General features: G+C 53.4%; 2 protein-coding genes across 4 annotated transcripts; both read left to right on the top strand.

Annotated features, from left to right (window-relative positions):
* The first annotated feature begins 1,409 nt into the window (after positions 1 to 1,409).
* Positions 1,410 to 18,944, top strand: TIMM44 (translocase of inner mitochondrial membrane 44). Of its 3 annotated transcripts, XM_054717183.1 has the most exons (14): positions 1,420 to 1,494; positions 1,871 to 2,070; positions 6,705 to 6,806; positions 8,887 to 9,057; positions 10,036 to 10,116; positions 10,859 to 10,987; positions 12,411 to 12,550; positions 12,841 to 12,926; positions 13,578 to 13,670; positions 13,784 to 13,908; positions 15,307 to 15,357; positions 17,381 to 17,470; positions 18,262 to 18,372; positions 18,740 to 18,944. In XM_054717183.1, exons 2-14 carry the CDS (start codon positions 2,017 to 2,019, stop codon positions 18,857 to 18,859), a joined length of 1,353 nt encoding a protein of 450 aa, XP_054573158.1. In that variant the 5' UTR covers positions 1,420 to 1,494; positions 1,871 to 2,016; the 3' UTR covers positions 18,860 to 18,944. The 3 variants fall into 3 exon arrangements, with proteins under 3 accessions (XP_008149654.2, XP_028016335.2, XP_054573158.1); XM_008151432.3 differs by lacking the exon at positions 1,871 to 2,070 and having other exon boundaries at positions 1,410 to 1,494; XM_028160534.2 differs by lacking the exons at positions 1,871 to 2,070; positions 6,705 to 6,806 and having other exon boundaries at positions 1,415 to 1,494.
* Positions 18,945 to 19,719: 775 nt separating this feature from the next.
* Positions 19,720 to 21,241, top strand: CTXN1 (cortexin 1). Its single transcript, XM_008151431.3, has 2 exons — positions 19,720 to 19,849; positions 20,178 to 21,241. The coding sequence occupies exon 2, from the start codon at positions 20,198 to 20,200 to the stop codon at positions 20,444 to 20,446; it is 249 nt and encodes an 82-aa protein (XP_008149653.1). The 5' UTR covers positions 19,720 to 19,849; positions 20,178 to 20,197; the 3' UTR covers positions 20,447 to 21,241.
* The last annotated feature ends 327 nt before the right edge of the window (positions 21,242 to 21,568 follow it).

Genomic DNA, 21,568 nt, shown 5'->3' with positions numbered 1-21,568 from the left:
CGCCCCCTACTGGGGATGTGCCCGCAACCAAGGTACATGCCCTTGACCGGAATCGAACCTGGGACCCTTGAGTCCGCAGGCAGACGCTCTATCCACTGAGCCAAACCGGTTTCGGCCAATAAAATATTTTTTAAAAAATCATCTTGCTCAACTCAGCAAGGACCTCCATATTGTAAAAGTTAAAAGGATGATGGACAGAGTTCTGGCCTGGCCTGCCTTGCCTGTACTCTCTGCAGCATTCAGTACTGCTTGCTCCATCTGCCTTCTCCAAGGCCCTCCAGGTTCTCTGCCTACCTGTTGAGCAGTCCTGCCCTGTCTCCTATAAGGGCTCTTCTTCCTCCATTTTACCTTTGGGCCTTTGATATGGCCTGTTTGACACATTCTCCTTGTGTGCCCTTGTCCAGCTCCATGGTCCCAAATCCAGCTGAAAGCGCAAACCTTCTTCTCAGCTAGTTTGCTCCTCTAGGAATGAAGACCTTTCAAAGCCAGAGCGGCGCACACATCTCTTGCTCCCACCCCTAGGCGGCGCTCCTGAGGGACAGCAATACAGGTCAGTCCAACCCTGAAGCAGGGAGTGTATGTGCACTCTTTCAAGTCCCATATACCTTATCGCAATTTAATAATGCAAAAAGCTTCATATAGGACAAACGCAGCATACATTAACTCCCCGAGAGACCATCCCTTCCTCTCCCCAGCCTCAAATAGCTTGGTGGCGGCATTCTCTAAATGGGAAATCGCAGCTGGCCTGAGCTTCTTCAGGGCAAGGTGTCTCAATTCACCCTGAATCGATGGAGGGGTGACCCACACCAGCCTGGTCTCATCGGTTCTGGGCCAAAATCACCAGGAGCCTCCCCAGAGTGCTATACAAAAGTGGGCTCATCCGCTCTTGCTCTTGGAGCAACTGAATTGCCCGTCTGGCGGTCACTGTCAGCCAACCAGTCATTATCAGTGAGAGCCAGTCAATCACTTTCTGGCTGGTTCGCTGGTCAATCAGTCCGATTCCAACTGAACCTGTTCTTGTGGCAGGTCATTCGGCCCAGGTGTCCGTCCAGCCGCCGGAACCCAGCGAGTTCTAGGGGAGAATCTCTGCTCAGGACAGAATCCCCTTAGGCTCCGCCCCTTCGTAGTCTTACCCAATCCTAGGTCTTTGCCTCACCGGAGTTCCCGCCCCCCCCGGGCCACATCCAGTGGCAGGCCCCGCTCTTTCGAAATTCTGTCCTAACAGAGGCCTCGCTCTTCAGGAATTCCCCGCCCCCCACTAGGCCTCGCCCCTATCGGAGACCTACCTCCAAGGCCCGCCTCCCTGGCAGTGCTCTCCAATCAGAGTCATTTTCTCTCCTCAACCTCGCCGTCAGGGCCCGCTAGTCCCAGGCCCTAGGCGTTCCAGGCTGACGCGACGGATGACACTATCAAGCCGCGCGGAGAGAAGGTCACACGGGGTCCTCCAATATGGCGGCGGCGACGCTGCGGACCGGCTGGTGCCGCTGCCCGCGGGTGAGCAGACCTGTGGGGCCGGGGCGGGGGGTGGGAGAGGGAGCTGGAGGGTGGCTGGTCTTAGGGAGCTCCCGGCCCACCACCTCTAGGGTCTCCTTCTCCTCGGGCCTTTGGCCCCCTCGGCCTTTCCCTGGTCGCGGCGAGAGGCGTGGGGTTGGACCGTGGGTCCGCTGAGGCCGGGGCAGGGGACCCGGAGCCGGGCCTGAGTGCGGGCGCCGAGCGTGCCGGGCGGGGACGGCGTGCGCGGGGCTGGGGCGGGAGCGGATCGCGGTCCCTCGCCTCCTGGTCAGACCCCAGGGGGTTGGCGCCTCGTAGAGAGAAAGTAGCGAGGAGAAGGCAAAAAACCATGACAGCGTGGCTCACGTTTCTATGCCAGGTCCTCTACCGAGAGCATTTCCTGCATGGCCTCCGGTCCGCCCGTGTGCAAGTGTGGGAGGAGAATCTTGCCCTTGCTAAGAACTTTGTCTCGGGAGTTGCGGTGGGAGTCAGCGCGTGTAAAATCCACTCAGGAAACAGAACTTTATGCTGCTGTTGCTTATCGCTGTTTCCCGGGTTAGGACGCCGGGGACCGCCTGGGTAAGCGGCCTGCCCACAGGCTGACCCCGTCCAAGTGTCATCCATGGGGCTTGCCGGTGGGACCTCGGTTCTTCTCGTCCTTCCCGCCCACGCAGAAAAGATTTTAAGGCCAACAAAAATGAAAGTAAAGCCAAGTGGGATTTCTTGAAGATACACTCCAAGAGAGGGGTGATATGGCCAACTGAGAGAGACAGTGGCCCCGAACTCCTGGGTTATGTGGCTTAAACCAAAAAGATGTTACCGGGCAGATGAGAGGAGCCCTCGGTTCTTCTTGAGGGGAAGATTTGAGTCAAGAGACAAAGTGTAGAGCCCTAGCCGGTTTGGCTCAGTGGATAGAGCGTGTCCCCCCGCCCAGCCCCTCCAAGGGTCCGGGGTTCGATTCTGGTCAAGGGCGCGTACCTCAGTTGCAGGCTCCTCCCGGACGCAGGCCCTGGTCCGGGTAGGTGCAGGAGGCAACCAGTCGATGTGTTTCTCTCACATGGATGTTTCTCTCTGTCTTTCCCTCTCTCCACTCTCTAAAAATCAATGGAAAAATAGCCTGGGATGAGGATTAAAAAAAGAAAAGAAAAGAAACAATAGAAAAGCAAGCAAAAATTTATTGACCACAGCAAAAATATACTTAGGAGAGTGAAACAAGGAAGGACATAGAAGAAGTAATAGGAGAGCCGGGGCTGGGTTGCTTTGGCTCCCTGGGAAGTCAGAGAAAAGGGGGGAAGGGGAGCCTTGGAGACAGGTTCAGGAGCGCTGCCCATTGCTCCCCTGGTTGCAAATCTCATGGGGTCCCTTAGAGGTTAGGGGATACATGTGAGGGGGTGTGTGTGAGAGGGCGTGCTGAAGGAGAAGGGGAAGGGAATGAGTGGCACTGGGGAGGTCTTAGGGGTAGATCAGTAAAATATTCATCAGCTTTTGCTGATGTACCAACACGAAATTTATTCTCTTAATTTGTCTGTCCTTGGGTGTGGTTGGCAAATGGCACTTAATTGGATATCTAGTAAGGTGATTTAAGCTATTTACCCTCTGGTTGGGGAAGAGAAGTGCAAACTGTTTACTCTTACATGTCCTAGGTTTAGGAGATAGGATTTACTAGGTGGATACAAACTGCTGTTAAACTATCTCAGTTTCCCTATTCTGCTTCTGGAATTTTCCTAGCTTCTACTATGCTATAACATAAAGCCGAGGTCATTCTGACTCCAGAGCCAGATTCTGGAGTAAAGAAAATATTTCATTGGAATCTGAGTGCCGGAGAAAGAAGTCTTGGACTGATTTTTATCCTTGGCTTTGTCTTTTGAATCAGGGTTTAGAGGTAAAATCTGCATGTGTTTGGATTTGGACAAAGAGGGAACCAGCCTCAGGTTTGGTCCTGTTAGGGGATTTCCCTCCAAGTTAGCCATCTTCAATTTCTGACTGATGCTGAAGTCAGTGCCTCCAGAAACAATGGGTGTAGGCATATAGAGAAGTAAAACAAGTTAATTAAACTCCCAGAGTTAACTTAGAGTAGCTATAGGAGATGGTGGCATCTGTATAAGTATGGGGTGTTGCCTAGGGCAGTGGTCGGCAAACTCATTAGTCAACAGAGCCAAATATCAACAGCACAACGATTGAAATTTCTTTTGAGAGCCAAATTTTTTAAACTTAAACTTCTTCTAATGCCACTTCTTCAAAATAGACTCGCCCAGGCCGTGGTATTTTGTGGAAGAGCCACACTCAAGGGGCCAAAGAGCCGCATGTAGCTCGAGAGCCGCAGTTTGCCGACCACGGGCCTAGGGTATGGAACAGAGAAAGGAAAGACCCATGGAAGGTAGATATGAAAGATTGGTTCTACAAATACTCCAAAATTTATATGGAATCAAGAAAGACCCCGAATAGCTATAGCAATCTTGAGAAAGAAAAACAAAGTTGGAGGAATCACAATACCAAATTTTAAGTTATACTACAAAGCCAACGTAATCAAAACAGCCTGATACTGGCACAAGAACAGGCATATAAAAAAACAAAAACAAAAGAACAGGCATATAGATCAATGGAACAGAATAGAGACCCCAGAAATTAACCCAAGGCAAGAATACACAAGAATAAACTCAAAATGGATAAAAGACTTAAGTGTAAGTCATGAAACCATAAAAATCATAGGCAGCAAAATCTCAGATATCTCTGGTAGCAATATGTTTATAGATACATCTTCTAGGGCCGTGGTCTGCAAACTGCGGCTCACGAGCCACATGCTGCTCTTTGGCCCCTTGAGTGTGGCTCTTCCACAAAATACCATGTGCAGGCGTGCACATACAGTGCAATTGAAACTTCGTGGCCCATGCGCAGAAGTCGGTTTTCGGCTCTCAAAAGAAATTTCAATCGTTGTACTGTTGATATTTGGCTCTGTTGACTAATGAGTTTGCCGACCGCTGTCCTAGGGCAAAGGAGACTAAGGAGAAAATAAACAAATGGGACTACATCAAAATGAAAAGTTTCTGCACAGCAAAAGAAACGATCAGCCGAAACCGGTTTGGCTCAGTGGATAGAGCGTCGGCCTGCGGACTGAAGGGTCCCAGGTTTGATTCCGGTCAAGGGCATGTGCCTTGGTTGCGGGCACATCCCCAGTAGGGGGTGTGCAAGAGGCAGCTGATCGATGTATCTCTCTCACCGATGTTTCTAACTCTCTATCCCTCTCTCTTCCTCACTGTAATAAATCAATAAAATATATTTAAAAGAAAAAAAAAGAAAAACGATCAACAAAACGAAAAGGGAGCCCACTATATGGGAGAAATATTTGACAATGATAGATGACCAAGAGACATGAAAAAATGCTCAAAATCACTAATCATCAGAGAGATGCAAATTAAAACGACAATGAGGTACTATCTCACACCTGTCAGATGGCTCCCATCAACAAATGGCAAGTGCTGGTGAGGATGTGGAGAAAAGGGAACCATAGTACACTGCTGATGGGAATGCAGACTGGTGCAGCCATTATGGAAAACAGTATGGAGTTTCCTCAAAAAATTAAGTATGAAACTTCCATTTGACCCAGTGATCCCACTCCTAGAAAACCCAAAACATCAATCATAAAGAACGTATGCACCCCCTATGTTCATAGAAGCACAATGTACAATAGCTAAGATCTGGAAACAGCCCAAGTAAGTGCTCATCAGTAGATGAGTGGATAAACAAGCTGTGGTACGTTTGTACCATGGAATACTATGCAGCTGTAAAAAAGAAGAATCTCTTACCGTTTGAGACAGCATTGAATGCCCTGGAGAGTATTGTGCTAAGTGAAATAAGTCAGTCAGAGAAAGACAAGTATCACATGATCTCACTCATGTGGAGTCTGATTAACAAAATAAACTGATGAATGGAGTTGATTCAGAGACATGGAAGCATAAAACAGTGCAGAATCTTGGAGTGAAGGCAGGAGATGGTGGGTGGGTGGGAGGTAATCAACCAAAGACCTTATATGAATGTATGCATAACCCATGGACAGAGATAATAGGGTGGTGAAGGCCTGGGGTGGAGGGCAGAGGTGGGCTGGAGGAGGTCAATGGGGGAAAAAGGGAACATTTGTAATACTTTCAACAATAAAGATTTATTTAAAAAAAAAAAAAAACAAGAAGAAAGATTGGTTCTATCAGGCCATTGATATCAATGTGCCTGGGTCCGTGCTGGGTTCTGGGATACAACATCTAACAGGACCTGCATAAGCCCTTAGGTAAGCAGCATCTTTGCCAAAGTGACTCCCTAAATTTCCCTGCTTATGGCCTGACCCTGGACCAGGACATGGTAGGTTTATTCCAGGGTTGTGCCTGGTACAATAAGTTATCAGGGTTTACCTCTTTTTAAAATTTTATTTTAGAGAGAAACATCAGTTTGTTCTTCCACTTATTTATGCATTCATTGGTTGATTCTTGTATATGCCCTGACTAGGGATCAAACCCACAACTCTGGCATATTAAGACAACGTTCTAACCACCTGAGCTACTTAGCCAGGGCCATCATTGTTTACCTCTTAATGTCCAGGTCTCTGGTCTTACAAGGCCAGCGGAAGTGGGTGGGCTTGTGAGAAAAGACTGCTTGCCATCAGCATTGAGACTCAGCCTGCCCATTGTCAGACTAAGGGATTAAATTGGGGATTTAGCCTTATTCCACCACTAATTGGCATTTCCTAGGATCAATCTGGTTTCCCCTAGGTTCAGAGGCGGGAGGGTAGATATGGCCCCTGGTGCTGGAGATCCAGTGTTTTCTTTTCCCACCAGATTCCACTGGCTTCTCAGAATTTGGGAAGATTGTGGAACGTTTAGCAAGTGGCAGGCCTGGGATAAAAATTGGCAAATGAGCCCTAGCTGGTTTGTCTCAGTGGCTAGAGCATCAGCCTGCGGACTGAAGGGTCCTGGGTTTGATTCCGGTCAAGGGCATATGCCTGGGTTGTGGGCTCGACCCCCACTGGAGGGGCGTGCAGGAGGCGGCTGATCCGTGGTTCTCTCTCATCATTGATGTTTCTCTTCCTCTCTGAAATCAATAAAAATATATATATTTTTTAAATTGGCAAATGAGTCTCAGGCAACTCCTGCTTTTTTAGTGTGGCCTATTTACTTCCTAGGTACCCTCTTATCTGAATGGATCTTTCTCTTTTCTCCCCCAATTAGAGATGCCTTGGCAGTGGCGTCCAGTTTCTGTCCAGCCACAATCTAGTGCCACTACCCCGTGGTACCTATCAGATACCCAGGCCAAATGGAGAGCTGCCCCTGGTGAGTAACCCGGGTCAAGTGGACAGAGGGGGAGGCCCGAAAAATCAGAACTAGTTGACAAGAAAGAGGGCTGCAGGAGGTTGCCCATATTGCCAGGCATTCCATATCTAAGGCCTTGGGAGGTATAGAGCCTAGTGTGCCTGGTCTCCATATCCCTAGCAGTGCTCAGTTTGTCAGGGATGGAAACCCTGCCTCACAAAGTAGCACAATGTGTCAGCTGACGGCTAGAAAGGCGTCCTTTGTGGTTTCTACTAGTGGGTCCTTCACTGCACAAGGCTATTCCTTTTCTAGGCGACACCCTTATAAGCAATTTGAGCCACTCCAGAGTGTCACCCATCATATCCTGGGGCTTAGTTTCTCCAGGCTACATCTCCCCCATTTTTTATGTTGTTCTTCACAGTTAGCATTTTCTAGAGCTTTTGCCCTCCCTGTCACTCCCCTTTAACCCTGCTTCTGTTGGTGCCTCACCACCCAGGGAGCAAAGCCCAAAACCTGACACTCTTCCCCAGTCTGCATTGGGCAGCCCTCTCTCCTTGTCCAGGCTCATCTCAGCTGTTTCCATGCAGACAGCTAGTTTCCTGGGCCTGCCTCGCTCAGGCTTTACTCCCTGATCCTCTCCTGGTGCTGGGACAGGCCTGGGACAGGCCCTGTGGCCCTTCCCTTTACTTGTCCAGCCCCAACTGCAGTTTGTAGCCCCTGAGTGAGTGTCAGGGCTGTGCAGGGTGGCATAGTCCCTGATGTTTTTAGAACTTGGAGTCCTGTGGGGAGAAAGGCTGGTCAGGGTGCATCTAGACAAGGCCAGGCCGCCTTTCCTGTGGAGTAGCCCTGAGCTTGTCAAAACTTTCCCTGGGGCTTGATGGGCTGGGAAGGCAGTTGCTCTTGAAATCAGTAAAGGGAGCCCCCAACCATGGCAGCATACCCTACACATCGTGGTGGCAGTGGGAGGAGCAGCTGAGCACACTCGGCCACTCACCGTGACTTGACTCTCTCACAATCGTTCTTGAAGCATTCTCTTTTCTGAGCGTGCTCTTAGTTACATAGTGCCAAAGCAGGGATCTAAACCTGGTTCCGTCTGACCCTGGGTCTTAAGCAGTGTACAACACTGTGGCTTGTTCCTGGAGCACGGCCTCTTTTAGAGTCTGGCCTCTGGGTGTGTTGGGTGAAGGGGAACTTTGAGCTTGAGCTCTCGGTGACTGTGATCCTATGGGCCAAGAGAGGGAGATTTGGACCAGTGTGCAGGCCTTTGGGTGACGTGTAAGTCCCAAATGGGGACTTGGGAGTGGCCCCAAACGAAGAAGTTACCTGGCCCCAGAAGTCCGGGGAGCAGGGCCCTGTGCCAGCTTCTTTGGGATGAGGGGCCACAGAATCCTTCAAATTCAGTTTTGGGTCATGAGCCTCTTTGGTGTTGACCTTGGCCTTGCGTGAGCATGTTTGAATCCCCAGGAGGATTCCAAGCTGCTCCTGTTTCTTATCCAGTGTTTCCTCTGTTGGAGAAGGAGCCTGGCATTTCGTTGTATTTTTAATAGACTTTTTTTTTTTTAACAGTTTTAGATTCACAGAAAAATTGAGCAGAGAGTTCACATATACCTCCTCTCCTGCTCAGCACAGTTTCCCTGTTATTCACATCTTGTATCAGGGTGGGACATTTGTTACAACTAGTGAGCTGATATGGATACATTATTATTTACTGAAGTCTATAGATTACATTAGGATCACTCTGTGTGTTGTACATTCTATGAGTTTTGGCAAATATAATCATTTGTATTCATCATTATAGTATTATACAGAATAATGTCTACTGCCCTAATAATCCTGTGTCCTGTCTGTTTATCCCAAACCCCAAGTTTTGCCTTTTCCAGAATTTCATAGAGTTGGAATCAGACTGTCTTCTTTAATTTAGTAGCATGCTTTTAAGTTTCCTTTAGGTCTTTTCATGGCTTGATAGCTCACTTCTTTTTATTGCTGAATAATACTTTGTTGTCTGGATGTCTGTACTTTTTAAATTTGTCTTGTATTGTTAAACCTGTATAAACAGAAAGGAGAAAATTAAAAATCCTTCATTCCTTTTACATCTTTCCAGTTCAAATCCTATTCTTCTGGAAACAGAAAAGGCTTTCTCTCCGGCTTGCTAGATAATATCAAACAAGAATTAGCCAAAAACAAAGAAATGAAAGAAAGTATTAAAAAATTCCGAGATGAGGCCCGGAAGTTGGAAGAGTCAGATGCGCTCCAGGAAGCCAGAAGGAAATACGTGAGTCCCTTTGCTTCGTGTCTCCCTCAGTGGGCACACTTACTTTCAGAGGCAGGATTTTCCTGGCCCCAGACAGTGCAAGGAGCTCAGTGTGGGTGTGACGGGGAAGAGCGGCTTTTGTGGAGTGAGTTCACCTCAGTGATGATAGCTGCCTAGGGGACACGAATGGGTCACTCATCTTTCCAGTTCTGTAGTGACACAGTGCAGCATTGGCTTCTGGGAGCTTGTGAGAAATGCAGGGCCCTTTCTGCCTGCTGGGTTAGAATCTCCAGCTCCACGGACCCCTTATGACCCCTCAAGCACTGGGTTTGTGGTGAGCTGCTCCTAAGAGCCTCCGATCATAGGTCCTCTGAGTGATGTGGATAGAATGTGCCTCAGGGTGCTTGTATGTATAATTACTAATTACCATTTCCACCTCTTATCAAGTAGCTGCACTGAGTGGGGGTGCACTGCCCCGGGTCCCTTGATTTTTATTCTCTTGGGCCCCTCCCAGGCTGTGTACAAGCCCTGTTCCCTCTGAGTGTCCCCCCAAATCTCTCAAATGGATGTGCCTACCTGTGTGGGGATTCAACCCAAGGGAAGAGCACCCTTTTCATTAAAGTCGGGGTTGGGCTGAGGAGTCCTTTGGGGGCAGAGCAGGCTAAGGTTGGGTGGGGTGACTGGGGTGTGGGAAATGCTGCAGTGACTGGTGACTGGGTGGGGGGCAAAGTGGGGAAGGAGAATACTGACAAGCTGACAGGCAAGACCACCCCCTGCCACCCAGAGACAGATTCAGGACCAAGGCCTCCTGTGCTCAGGAGGGTCCCAGTTGGCCTTCAGCAGCTGAGACCCACAGACCAGGCAGTGGGGTGGGTTAGAGGCGGGTGGGAGAGGCGAAGTTTGGGGGAGGTGGGAGCTGCTGAGAAAATGTTTCTTTGGTCTTTTGGCTCTCTGGTAACTGCTATATAGTAACAAAAGGAAACAACATCCTTTCTATAGAAAACCATTGAATCCGAAACCGTGCGGACCAGTGAGGTGATCAAGAAGAAGTTGGGGGCTATCTCGGGCACTGTGAAGGAGGTAATGGCCTCTGGGTCCCTCAGTTTCCTGCCATAGCCCCATGGCCCATCTGTGCCTCACCATGGGGTCATGCAGGCATGACTCGGGAGCTGGGCAGCTAACAAGGGAGAGCCAGCCTGGCATGGTGGCTTCCAGAGTTCAAATACACAGTACCCCTCAGGAAGGAAGGGAAGTCACACTTGCCCACCTGCCAGGCAGTTTACTACTTAAGTTAGAAGTGAAGGGTCCACCAGCCAGGACAGGAGGGTAAAATAAAGGTTTTATTCTGCCTGCCTAAAAACAGAAGGGGAGGGGATAGTTCACCCCCAGGGGAGAGTAGATATGAGGTTGAAATTCCCCGCCTCCCCCCACCCACCCATGGTGTGGGGTCTTTTTATTGGTTCTGTTGTTGTGGGCAGGAGAGGGAAGACAGGACTTTGCGGTTCTAGGCCCAATACGGGCACACCCTCACTTTCTTACTCCTTCTCCCTGGACTGCTGCTCTTGTGGCATTCTATGAAGACTTGGGGCTCCTTCCCATTCTGGGAAAAGGCCAGTTGACCCAGGGAACAGCACCCCAGAAATTGTAGGCAGTGTCCTCAGATGTGTGTGCCTCAGACTTGGGGCCTGAGGAGCCTGAGGAGTTCAGAGTGCCTGTTCCCGCCCGCCCTTTGGAGGATAAGGACTGGCCTTGGTTCCAGAGGCACCCCTGTGGGTCTCCAAGGTCACTACGCTGACACCCTCTCCCTTTTCTGTCTCAGTAGAGCCTTGACGAAGTCAGTAAAAGTGACCTTGGCCGGAAAATCAAGGAGGGTGTGGAGGAAGCAGCCAAGACTGCCAAGCAGTCAGCTGAGTCGGTGTCCAAGGGTGGGGCCTTCAAAGCCCTCTCCCAGGTGAGTTAGATGCTGGGGCCTGCGTGGGCTCTGGCCCTCTGAAGCTGAGAGCCAGAGTTCCCACCTCAGAGCTCAACCCCAGAGAAGGCTGGCTGCCCTGAAGGGAGTGCAGTGGGACTGGTGAGGAGAGCCCACTCGAGGTTTCAGGTGCTGCTGCCCTCTGGCTTGGTGACCTTGTGCAAGTCACAGCCCCTAGGGAGCTGCAGGTTAATGCACTGAGAGAGCCTCTCGCCCGCTCTCAGCTGCTAACACCCTAAGCTATGTCCATAACCCAGAGTTCTGTCGCACTGGGGGTGACTTGAGGTCCTGAATTCATTCCAGTAACAGTTATTGGAACCGTACCACATGCCAGGGCCTCTGCTGCCATGGGAGCCACAGAAGACAAAGTCCGAGTTCCGGCTCTCGAAGGGTTTGGGGGGACAGAAAAGGGGACAGGCAGTTCCTGAGTGACATGTGACAGAAGAACACAGGGAAGGGGTGTAGACAGCGGGAGCGGGTCCTGTGGAGGGGTGCAAGTACAGTCTGCTTGGTATATTCCTCGCCACCTGGAATATACCAATGGTCAGAGCAAATGCAGGGGGCTCAGAGGGAGGCCAAGGGAACGCAGGGACCATTGGAACGGTCCTGCAGGCCGCTCAGAGGACTTGAGGTTTCCTCCAGAAAGTGACAAGGAGCCGAAGAAGGATATAGGTAGACCTTAGAGATATTGTAGGATCGGTTCCAGACCACTGACTAAAGCGAATACCACAATAAAGCCAGTACAGTATGTTACACTGGACTGTAATCTGTTACATGTGCTATAGCATTATGTCTCAAATCACAATGTATAGACTCTTACCTTTAATTTATAAAAAAACAATATGTGTGAAGTGCAATAAACTGAAGTAGGCCTGTATTGGGTGTGGAAGAGGCACAGCTTTCTAGTCTGGACTATGGTACCAGCACAGAGGAGTCCTGAGAGTGTCTTGGGAGGCCTTGAAGGAGCTGCCCTTGGGATGGAGGGAAGGGAAATGAGTTCGAGAGATTTGGGGAGGTGAACCCACAGACTTTGGGTCTGCTTGAATCGGGAGAGTGGGGCAGAAGCAGAACTTAGGATGCCCCCCTGGTTCCAGGGAGAGTGGGATATGGGTCTTAGAACCTGAGGGTCATCTGGCTGCGGGGGGAGGCATGTCTGCTGCTCCTGGAAGGGGAGAGGGCAGAAGTCGGGCAGAACTGGGGTCTCCTGGGAGGCTCAGGCATGTTGTTGCCAGGCCAGGTGGGTGATGTGGGCCAGGTGACCAGAAGACCTGGGGGAGGGGAGGCCCCAGGGTACCATCGGGCCTGAGGTTGGGGTTCACAACATATACTCCCTGCACCGGCTGAGACTGATCTGTGGGTGTCAGGAAGGTCCCCAGTACCCACCCCAAGCTTTACTCTCCTCCAGGGGGTGGAGTCAGTGAAAAAGGAGATCGATGAAAGTGTCCTGGGCCAGACCGGGCCCTACCGCAGGCCCGAACGGCTCAGGAAAAGGAAGGAGTTTGCTGGAGAGAAGTTCAAGGAAGAGAAAGTGTTTGAGCCCAATGAGTAGGTACCAGTCCGCCCGGCCCAGGATTCTCCTCACTGCCTCCCCTTCAGGCTCACAAAAGTTCCACACAAGTCAGTTATGGAGTTTGTTTTCTGCTCCAGGTTCTCTGGCTCCCTTGAGAGAATTTGTGGGAAGGAAGGAGGTGGGAAGGGGAATAGAGAAGACAGGAAGCTGAGAGATGAGGATGGGGTCACCAAAGCCCCTGAGCTTGGGCCCTCCTCCCCACAGCAATGGGCCTGGGCCCAGTGACTCCCCAGCTACTGCTTACCAACCCCCCCATCTTCCCCAGGGAGGCCCTGGGAGTCGTGCTACACAAGGACTCCAAGTGGTATCAGCAGTGGAAGGACTTCAGGGACAACAACGTGGTGTTCAACCGTGAGTGTTCACGTCACCAGCACGTGGCTGACAGCAAGGCTGTGACAGGGGACACTTACTGAGCACTCCTCAGGCTTGGCACAAGCCGACCCCCATTTCACAGAGGCGGGGACTGGAGTCAGAGAGGACCTTTTATTTCTGCCGGTTACTCCGTGAGTGAGCAGTGGGGCACTGGCCTCTAGGTGGCCAGTGGGCAGGGACATTGCCATTAGGGTCACTCTCTTGGCCATTGTCAGAGCAGGGTGACTCGGCACAAAGGCCGCCCTGAAGGTGTAGCTGTGGATACTGAGAGACACTTCAGGATTAGGAAGGCCAGGAGGCCTGGAACCTGGTGCAGATGGAGCCCAAGCCTACTCGGGGCCCTGGCGTTATCTGCTCTTGCTGGCGCATGGAGCTTCCCTGGTGCTGACATGGTGGGGCCACACCATCCTAGAGACTGTGTTTCCTTGTTCGCACCCCCCAGGCCCACAGCTGAGTGGTCTCTGCTGCCCCTGAGGTAGGCTGGCTGCCCAGTCTGCACAGCTCAGAGAGGTCTCCTCATTTACCCCGCCTGTGTCTGGAGCAGTCACACAGGCCACGAGGAGCTCCCAGAAGTCAGGCCGAGGCATATGTTTCTGGAAGGGAGCCCTGACCTCTGACCTGTCTCCTCAGGGTTCTTCGAGATAAAGATGAGGTATGACGAGAGTGACAACACACTCATCCGGGCCTCCCGTGCACTGACAGATAAGGTCACAGACTTGCTGGGTGAGTGGGTGGCTTTAGGACCATCTTGCCCCACCCCCACACCCACACCCCTGGGCTGACAGCTGGGAGGGGTTCCCAGCCCCCCTACTTACTCCAGGCTTGGCTGCCCCCAGGGGGTCTGTTTTCGAAGACAGAGATGTCTGAGGTGCTCACGGAGATCCTACGTGTGGATCCTGCCTTTGACAAGGAGCGGTTTCTGCAGCAGTGCGAGAATGACATCATCCCCAACATCCTGGAGGTGGGTGGCCAACCCCGAAGGCTGGTCCTCAGATGTCCTGTCCTCACTGCCCTGCCTCTGGTGCACCACCAACCTGAGACCAGACCAGAAAGTTCCTCCAGGGATGTTTGGTTAAGGAGAGTGTTTTCTCAGCAGAGATTGAGGCTTCAGTCTTCAGAGCCTGAGCACCCCTACTCCCAGGCCTTGGCCATCAAGTACCTCTGAGAAGGCATCTTGCCCATAGCCCCCTCTGGTCCTAGTGGTGGTGGCCCTGACCCATGGTGTGTGTCTGCCTCTCCCTTTCCATCTCATTTCCCTCATGTTCTCTGCCTGAAGCTATTCCCTCGTGGCTGTCAGGGGTCAGGTGTTTGTCTTCCAGGTGCTAGAGGCCTTTCAGGAGTCAGGGAGAAGCTGGCTGCTGGCTCTTGGGGTGAGCCATGAGGAGGGCTTGGGGGAATGCATGTGAGCTCCAACCAGATCCTCAAGACAGGGAGGCCAGACCAGGGCTACTATAGCAGTAGGGGGCTCTCTTCCCTCTTCCTGTAGGTCTCCCTAGGAATCCTGAATCCCATTTTCTGGTCCCCTTGCACCTCCTTTTGGCTCAGAAGTGAGGATGGGGTGGCTTGCTCAAGGTCCCACCCTCCCTGAAGCCCCTGTCTCTGTCAGCTGCCTTTTCTCTGCCCATTCACAGCCCCCAACCTCTAGCCCAGCCAAACCAGGCCTTTAGGAGGCCCCTAGTAGGATGAAAGAAAAGCCCTCAACTTCATGTGGATACCTGCTCTCTCTGCCTGTCACCTCCCTCCCACCAGCCTCCATGTGTTCCCCTCTCCCTCCTCTGATTGCCCAGGTCCCTCATGCCACTTTGGGCTGGGCTGGGCAGAGGTGGGAATGGGGTGATTCCTGAAAGCAGCAGTCCAGGCTCAGACAGCTTCTTCCAGGGTAAGGGTGGCTCCGCACTCGGCCTACCTGCAGTTTCCCACAGGCGCCTGGCCCCCCTCCCTTTTCTGGGCTCCTCCCGGCCCTGATTCCAGGTTCCTGTGGAAGCAGCTCCTATCCCCGCTTCCCTATATGAGCCTCGCCATCCAAAGCTTTATCCCCAGGGGAGGCAGAAAGCAGCTTCTCACCTCCTTGGTTCAATTTCCCTGCCAGGGTGAGAGCCTGGCATGCTGCCACCTTCCTCTTCCTTCTACCAGGTCTTTGGGACCCACCCTGGGCCACATGCAGGGGCTCTGCTCCCAGGGGCCTGGGGAGATAGCACCCCCTGCTGCAGCCTGACTCAAGTTCCCCATCCTTCCTCAACCAGACCCCCCCACAAAGGGGTCTGCAGAGGAAAAGGTCTCTTTGGAGAACATTCCTGAATATTCTCCTGCCTCCAAAGCCCTCTCATTCTCTTACTTTTTTTTATCTTTTCCTTTTTAGGCCATGATTTCTGGAGAGCTTGACATTCTCAAAGACTGGTGCTATGAAGCTGTGAGTACTTTCTTTTTTTCTATTTAGGCCTAAACAGAAATCACAGTTTGGAGGACATCTGCTAAGCAGCTGGTCTGGAAAAGACATGACAGGGCCTGGTGTCCTGGTTAAAGGGAGGTTCTTATGTCTCACATGCTCAGAGGCACAGATCCTTCTGTCCCTTATGCACATCACACCACATAACCTGCAAGACTCACTGAGGGCCTAGTGGGTGGTCCTTCTAGGGTAAACTAGTCAGGGATGGTCCTTCCAGCTTGCTCTTTCTTCCTTTACTTGGCCTAAAGGATGGCCTGGGACTAGGGCAGTCCTCCTGCCTTGTCATCCAGAACCCTTCCTCCATCCTAATTCTGGTTTTAGAAGGCTCATAGGAGAGAAAAGTGATGATAAGAAGCATCTGAGTAAGGTGAGTTTTCAGTGTGGCCTATCTGCCCTGTTTTAGGTGGCCCTAAGTGACATAAAGCAAGGTCTTGTGGCCAGGATGGCCTGGGGTATAGGCTGGGGGCCCAGGGGTCAGGTGGAAATGGACAGTGAATAACTCTGAGTTGCATTAGATGTTCCCCTGGAGCCCATGGGTGCTGGAGAAAGAGCAGTTGGAGGCCCCAATGGCCTCCGTCACCTTCCTTTCCTGAGCCAGAGTCACACCGTTGTCCCCATTCTGTGGGGTACAGCTTGAACACAGAAGCAGTGTTCCAGGGTACACAAAGCACCAGATGAGTTCATTAGCTATTCTTGCTTCAAGATCCCAGAACACAGATCAAAATAGACACTGATAAATTTCCTGCCTGGGGAGGAGCCATGGGTCCTGACGAGGCCCCACTGCTCCCCCAGGGTCAGGGCTGGGGGTCCTAGGGCCACAGGCGGTGCTAGGCTATGAGGAGGTGGGTCAGGTGTTATCAGGAGCACACTCTGCCCTGTTCCAACCTCCTCATCTCCTCAGGGTTTCCATCTTCTCCGCCACCTCGCCTTTCCCTGCTCACTTCCTGACCTGTGTCTTCATGGGGTGTTTGCTTCCATTTTCTTTGTATTGAGCAATCCAGAGGCTTTTTTGGTCGATTCTGTTCTGTGCCAGCTCAAAAACAACTTGGAAAAAGGAGAGAAATTGTTAGATTTTCTGTTTAAACACGCCCCTGCATAGTGACTAATCCAGCAGTCAGTTACAAGGTGTGTGTTTGTTTGTTTGTTTGTTTGTTGTTTTTGCTTTGGAACCATTATGACATGGCGGATTCTCTTTGCCAGAGAGCCGCTGGTGCCCCTGAAAACAGCTGAGATTATAGAGTCGTCTTTAAGAAACCTCACAAGAAGTGGGGTGGACACCATACTCTTCTCTCCATTGAAATGTCTTCTCTTGTGGTTGCCTGTTGTGATGTGAGGCTGCACATGTCCCGGAGGCTGTGTTTTGGGTGTGGGAATAGGCACGAGGGGATTAAGAGTGTCACTTGGGAGAACAGGCTGCCTGCGGTGGTCAGCTACCTACAAAGGGCTAGTCAGTGAGGACAAGGCAGTTAGTTTCAAAGCCACCCATGGGTCAGGGCAAATCCTAGAAGCGTTTGATTCCAGGCCAAGACTTGGAGTGAGATAAATGTGGGAGCATTTAAGATCAGCCAAGCAGGCCTCTACTTAACCCTGGAGTGCCTTTCAGGTGTCTTTCCGGAGGCGTTACCTACTGCGCTGATTAATACCACTTTCATTTGGTAGTCCTGACAGCTCTGTCTTTATAATAAGAAGGAAGTGTGTGACTTGGGCCAGCAAATGGGTGGCACCAGCCTCTGTACTTGGACCCATGCTGCTGGCATCTGCTGCTCCTGGCGTAGCACACCCAGGCACTGTGGCCATTTCTGGAAGGTGCAAGAGCTGAAATCAGGAAACTCTGTGAGCCGCCTCCAGGAAGCATGTTCTAGGATGCTGGCACCTGCCCAAGGTGGGCAGGCTTTAGCCGTGCACCAGCCCTGTCTTGTGGCGTGGCGCCTTGGTGTGGCTTGGTCTTGGGTGGTCCTCAGATGGGCACGTTGGCCTCTTGTTGCAGACCTACAGCCAGCTGGCCCACCCGATCCAGCAGGCTAAGGCGCTGGGCCTCCAGTTCCACTCCCGTATCTTGGACATTGACAATGTCGACGTAAGTGACTTTCTGGGTGGGCTGGGTGGACCCTGGGATTGGGAAGGTATACTGATCAGCATGAGGCGTGAGCTCCCATCCCTGGAGGAGTTCCATCACAGGTGGGCACTTGGATTAAATGATCTCAAGGGTCCCTCACAGTGAAAATTTTCCATAGTCCTGTGGTTGGAATATTCTCAGGAAAGTGGTAGGCATAAGGGCTGCTGCTGCCCAGATATCGGGGTTTCAGGGTCCCCCAAGATGATGGTATGCCTGCACCTTCACTAGGAAGGGTGTGGGGGCTTTGTCAGGACTTCTTAGGCTGCCAAAGACCTGCTCTGCCACGATCACCCCCATTTCCTCCTTGTTCTGGGCTAAAAGCATGCCAGCGCCAGCTTCCCTCCCCCCACCTGTGTACGAGGTACCCAACTCTGAGGTCCTTTTGCGTGCGCTGTCCCCCCACCCCCACCCTGCACAGCCCCAGTCTGGGGACCAAGAGGCTGCCAGGGTATTGGGAGCCCTCATGGGTTCTCAGAAGTTCAGACTCCATCTCACAGTGGAGGGTTTGGATTTGTCCATGGGAAGGGTTTCCTGGGAAATGCCTACACAGAAACAGGCCAGCAGGAGGTGACAGGCTTGGAGTACTGATTGGGGTGACTCCTCGGAGTCCCTCCAGGGAGTTGAGATGTTGAGGTGCAGGGACCTCCTCCTGGCAGCATCCCAGGACACAGGGGTCTCCACATCAAGGGGAGCAACAGGGAATTGGGGGACTGTTCAGTGATACCCATCCACCCCGTTGGCTCCCCCCACAGCTGGCCATGGGCAAGATGATGGAGCAGGGCCCCGTGCTGATCGTCACCTTCCACGCCCAGCTGGTGATGGTGATCAAGAACGCCAAAGGCGAGGTGGTCGAGGGCAACCCGGTGAGTGAGCGAGGGGGCTAGACAGAGCAGGCCGCCAGCCCAGGACCAGTTGGATGGCAGTGGCCAGCCACCTACACTGGTGGCAGTTCAGAGCCAGGAAGTTCTGTGACTGGGAGGAGACAGCAGGATGGCATCTTGAGAAGTCCCAGGGCCTGTTTTGGGTCTGGTGGAGGTCAGAAGGCGACTGACTTGTCCAGTTTTACCAAGTCCTGAGTTTTAGGCTCTGTCCCAGCCTCTGTTCTGGACCCCAGACCCACACTCCAACACCCCTCCCTGGTCCCCCAGTGTCCCCATGTCCTGACCCGGCAGCTTCATTCTGCTGTGCTGCTCTCTGCCTCCAGGCCCATACCCATTCCCACTCCTGCAGGACAAGGTGTTACGCATGCTGTACGTGTGGGCACTGTGCCGGGACCAGGATGAGCTCAACCCTTACGCGGCCTGGCGGCTCCTGGACATCTCCGCTTCCAGCACAGAGCAGGTCCTCTGAGCTCGGCAGCCACCACCGGAGGTTCCAGTCTGGACATCGCAAGGCAGCTGCATGGGGTGGGAATGTCCACCTGTGGCAATAGACCTCTGGGGACAAGACTGTCAGCTCCGGACTGCTCTCTGCTAGGGTGGATGTGGAGCCAGCTGGACAGGGAATGGCCAGGAACTGTGGAGGGCTGCTCCCTACAGTGCCAGCCCCTGAACCCCCCTCTGCTGCTCAGGGGTTGCTGGCAGGGAAAGTCAACAAGGCGCACTGGCCAGACAGTGCCAAGAGGAAGAGGCTCTGGCCCGGGAACTCCTGGGGACAGGTGGTGGGGCCCACTGGCCATATCATCCAGGCTGTTTTAGCTTCATTTTTAAAAAAAAAATTAACAGTGCCCTTATTAACCTGTATGACTGAGATTTGGAAGTGATAATAAAACACCAAAGTGCAGGAGAGCAACTCGGGTGGTCTGAGATGTCTGTCACTGGTGTGGCTGAGTGGGCAAGATGGTCACGGGAAGCAGTCAAGGTCACTGAAGAAACTGTGGACCCAGAAGAATGTCTTGTCTGGTTAGGACCCTGCACTCCTGGGGGGTGGGGGTGGGGCAACCAGTGAAAAGAAAAGCGAGGGAGGTTTTCCCTGAACTGGCTGGGTGTCTGGGGGTTGGGATCCGTAGGGCTGGGGAGTGCAGGGGCTAAGATCTGGGCGGAGCATCTGGGGTACTTGTAGGGGTGGGGATCCTGGATGCCTGCAGCTGGGCTGGGCCTGAGAAGTGATCCTGAGGCCGGGGCGGGGTCGCTGCCTTGCGCCGCTCCCTGCGCAGCCTCCGCCCCCGTCGCTATAGAAACAGCAGCGGCGGCCAGGCTCACTCGCGCCTCGCCCGCCTCGGTCTCTGCCGCTTCAGGAGCGGGTGGGGTGGGCTGAGTCCCGACCGCCGCCGCCGTCACCACCGCCTGGGAGAAGCCGAGAGCGGAGTCGGCGCTGGTCCCGGAGGAGAGCACGGCCAGGGTGAGGGGAAAGGCAGGGGTGGTGGGGCGAAGGAGTCCCGGGGACGCCGAGAACAAAGACAGCGAGCGGGCACGGGGAAGGATCCCATGCCGCGTCCCAGGGCTGCGCGGTTGCACCTGTTGTGTGCTGGCTGGTCAGGTCGGGGCTCCGTCGCCGCTCTCCGCTCCCCCACCTGTGCGGAGTTGGGTCCCCGCGTGGGATGTGTCTACTGGCGGGGCATGGGCATTGCCTGGAGACGGAGACGGGGGACGGGCAAGGTGGGTGGAGGCGGGTGATGTGGGAAGGCACAGCCTCATTCCCGCGCCCAGGGCCGACTTCTTGTCCGCAGGACTCGCGGGAATGTGAGCCATGAGCACGACCTGGACGCTGTCCCCCGAGCCGCTGCCGCCGTCGACGGGGCCCCCGGCGGGCGTGGGCCTGGATGCTGAGCAGCGCACAGTGTTCGCCTTCGTGCTCTGCCTGCTCGTGGTGCTGGTGCTGCTGATGGTGCGCTGCGTGCGCATCCTACTCGACCCCTACAGCCGCATGCCCGCCTCGTCCTGGACCGACCACAAGGAGGCGCTCGAGCGTGGCCAATTCGACTACGCGCTGGTCTGAGCCACGGCACCCTCGGGTGGCCCTCTGTCCTGTCACTGTTCCGGGCCCACCTGTCGTCGGCCTGACCGCGCTTGGGATCCCACCCCAGAGCCCAGTCAAAGGAGGAGTGCATGAGAAGTCCAGCCCGCCCTGCCCAGACACCTTCCATACTCTCAGGCCTCTCCCATCATCCCTCCCGGGCAAGCCCCAGCCCCACTTGGTGCCTTTATCCCTCCCTGTCCTCGCCCCAACACTCACTGACCGCCCAGCGTGTAGGTGGCTCTGCTGTTATCCGGCCTCCAGCATAAATGGTATGTGCGTTCCTGGATGCGGGGACTCCTCTGTATCCCCCCTCCCATGTCTGGCCATCCCACCACTCCATCGCTCCCCCCTTCCCCCCGACCCCCCGTGTTGAACCCCTCCTTGGGCTCCTCCTGGACCCACAGAGTAGAATATGCCCAGTGCAGCCTGCCCTGAGACCGAGCCTGAAGAGCAACAATGGCTGCTGTGTCCAGGATGTTTGGCACCTTCCGTGGGGGCAAAGGCTGGCACTCACTCCCACCCCCCGCCCAGGCCTGTTAGTAATCAGCACACCCCTCCCTCAGTCACCATCTCCGTATGCCAGTCACTGGCAATTCTGACACCTACCCCTGATCCCTCCTGCCACGCCCCACACCATCTCCCTGCCCCCATGCCCTCCTCATGCCTTCTTACTCTTCCTGTCTCTGAGTAGATGGTGATAATAAAAGCTATTATTGAGCGCTTACTTGAGCCACGCAGAAAGCCGAGTTAGCATTCCTGCCCAGTGCTGCAGACACTCAGACCAATACTTAGGGGGACTGGTGTGTTACCACCTCAATACCCCTCTGGGGAATGGACTTAGTCGAGTGGGCAGTGGGGATGGGGTGCCCTCAGCCAGCCCTACAAGAACTGGCATGGCCTCCTGCTGCGATGATTACATCTTCAGCTCCAAACCCCTCTGCCGTTGGTCTCTCCTTCCCGTCATCACGTGCCCTTGGGAACCCGTGGGTCTGGTGTGTGTGTGGTGGGGTCCCGATCATGGAGTGGGCTGACTCCACAACCCACCTGGAAAATGTGCTGTGCGTCCCGGGAGAGCCGTGTGCAATGTGTGTGGGGAGAAGT

The sequence above is a fragment of the Eptesicus fuscus genome, chromosome 6 (assembly GCF_027574615.1).
Source record: "Eptesicus fuscus isolate TK198812 chromosome 6, DD_ASM_mEF_20220401, whole genome shotgun sequence".
In the NCBI taxonomy this organism is placed as follows: Eukaryota; Metazoa; Chordata; class Mammalia; order Chiroptera; family Vespertilionidae; genus Eptesicus; species Eptesicus fuscus.
Note: the sequence above shows the minus strand (reverse complement) of the source record. Positions and strands in the feature narration are given on the sequence as shown.

Bases quoted from the DNA above. Each gene is read 5' to 3' on its own strand.
- TIMM44 (XM_054717183.1), top strand. From the start codon at position 2,017: ATGCTGCTGTTGCTTATCGCTGTTTCCCGGGTTAGGACGCCGGGGACC. The intron at 12,551-12,840 runs GTAGGTACCAGT...CATCTTCCCCAG, and splicing joins AAAGTGTTTGAGCCCAATGA to GGAGGCCCTGGGAGTCGTGC. The intron at 13,909-15,306 runs GTGGGTGGCCAA...TTTCCTTTTTAG, and splicing joins TCATCCCCAACATCCTGGAG to GCCATGATTTCTGGAGAGCT.
- CTXN1 (XM_008151431.3), top strand. From the start codon at position 20,198: ATGAGCACGACCTGGACGCTGTCCCCCGAGCCGCTGCCGCCGTCGACG.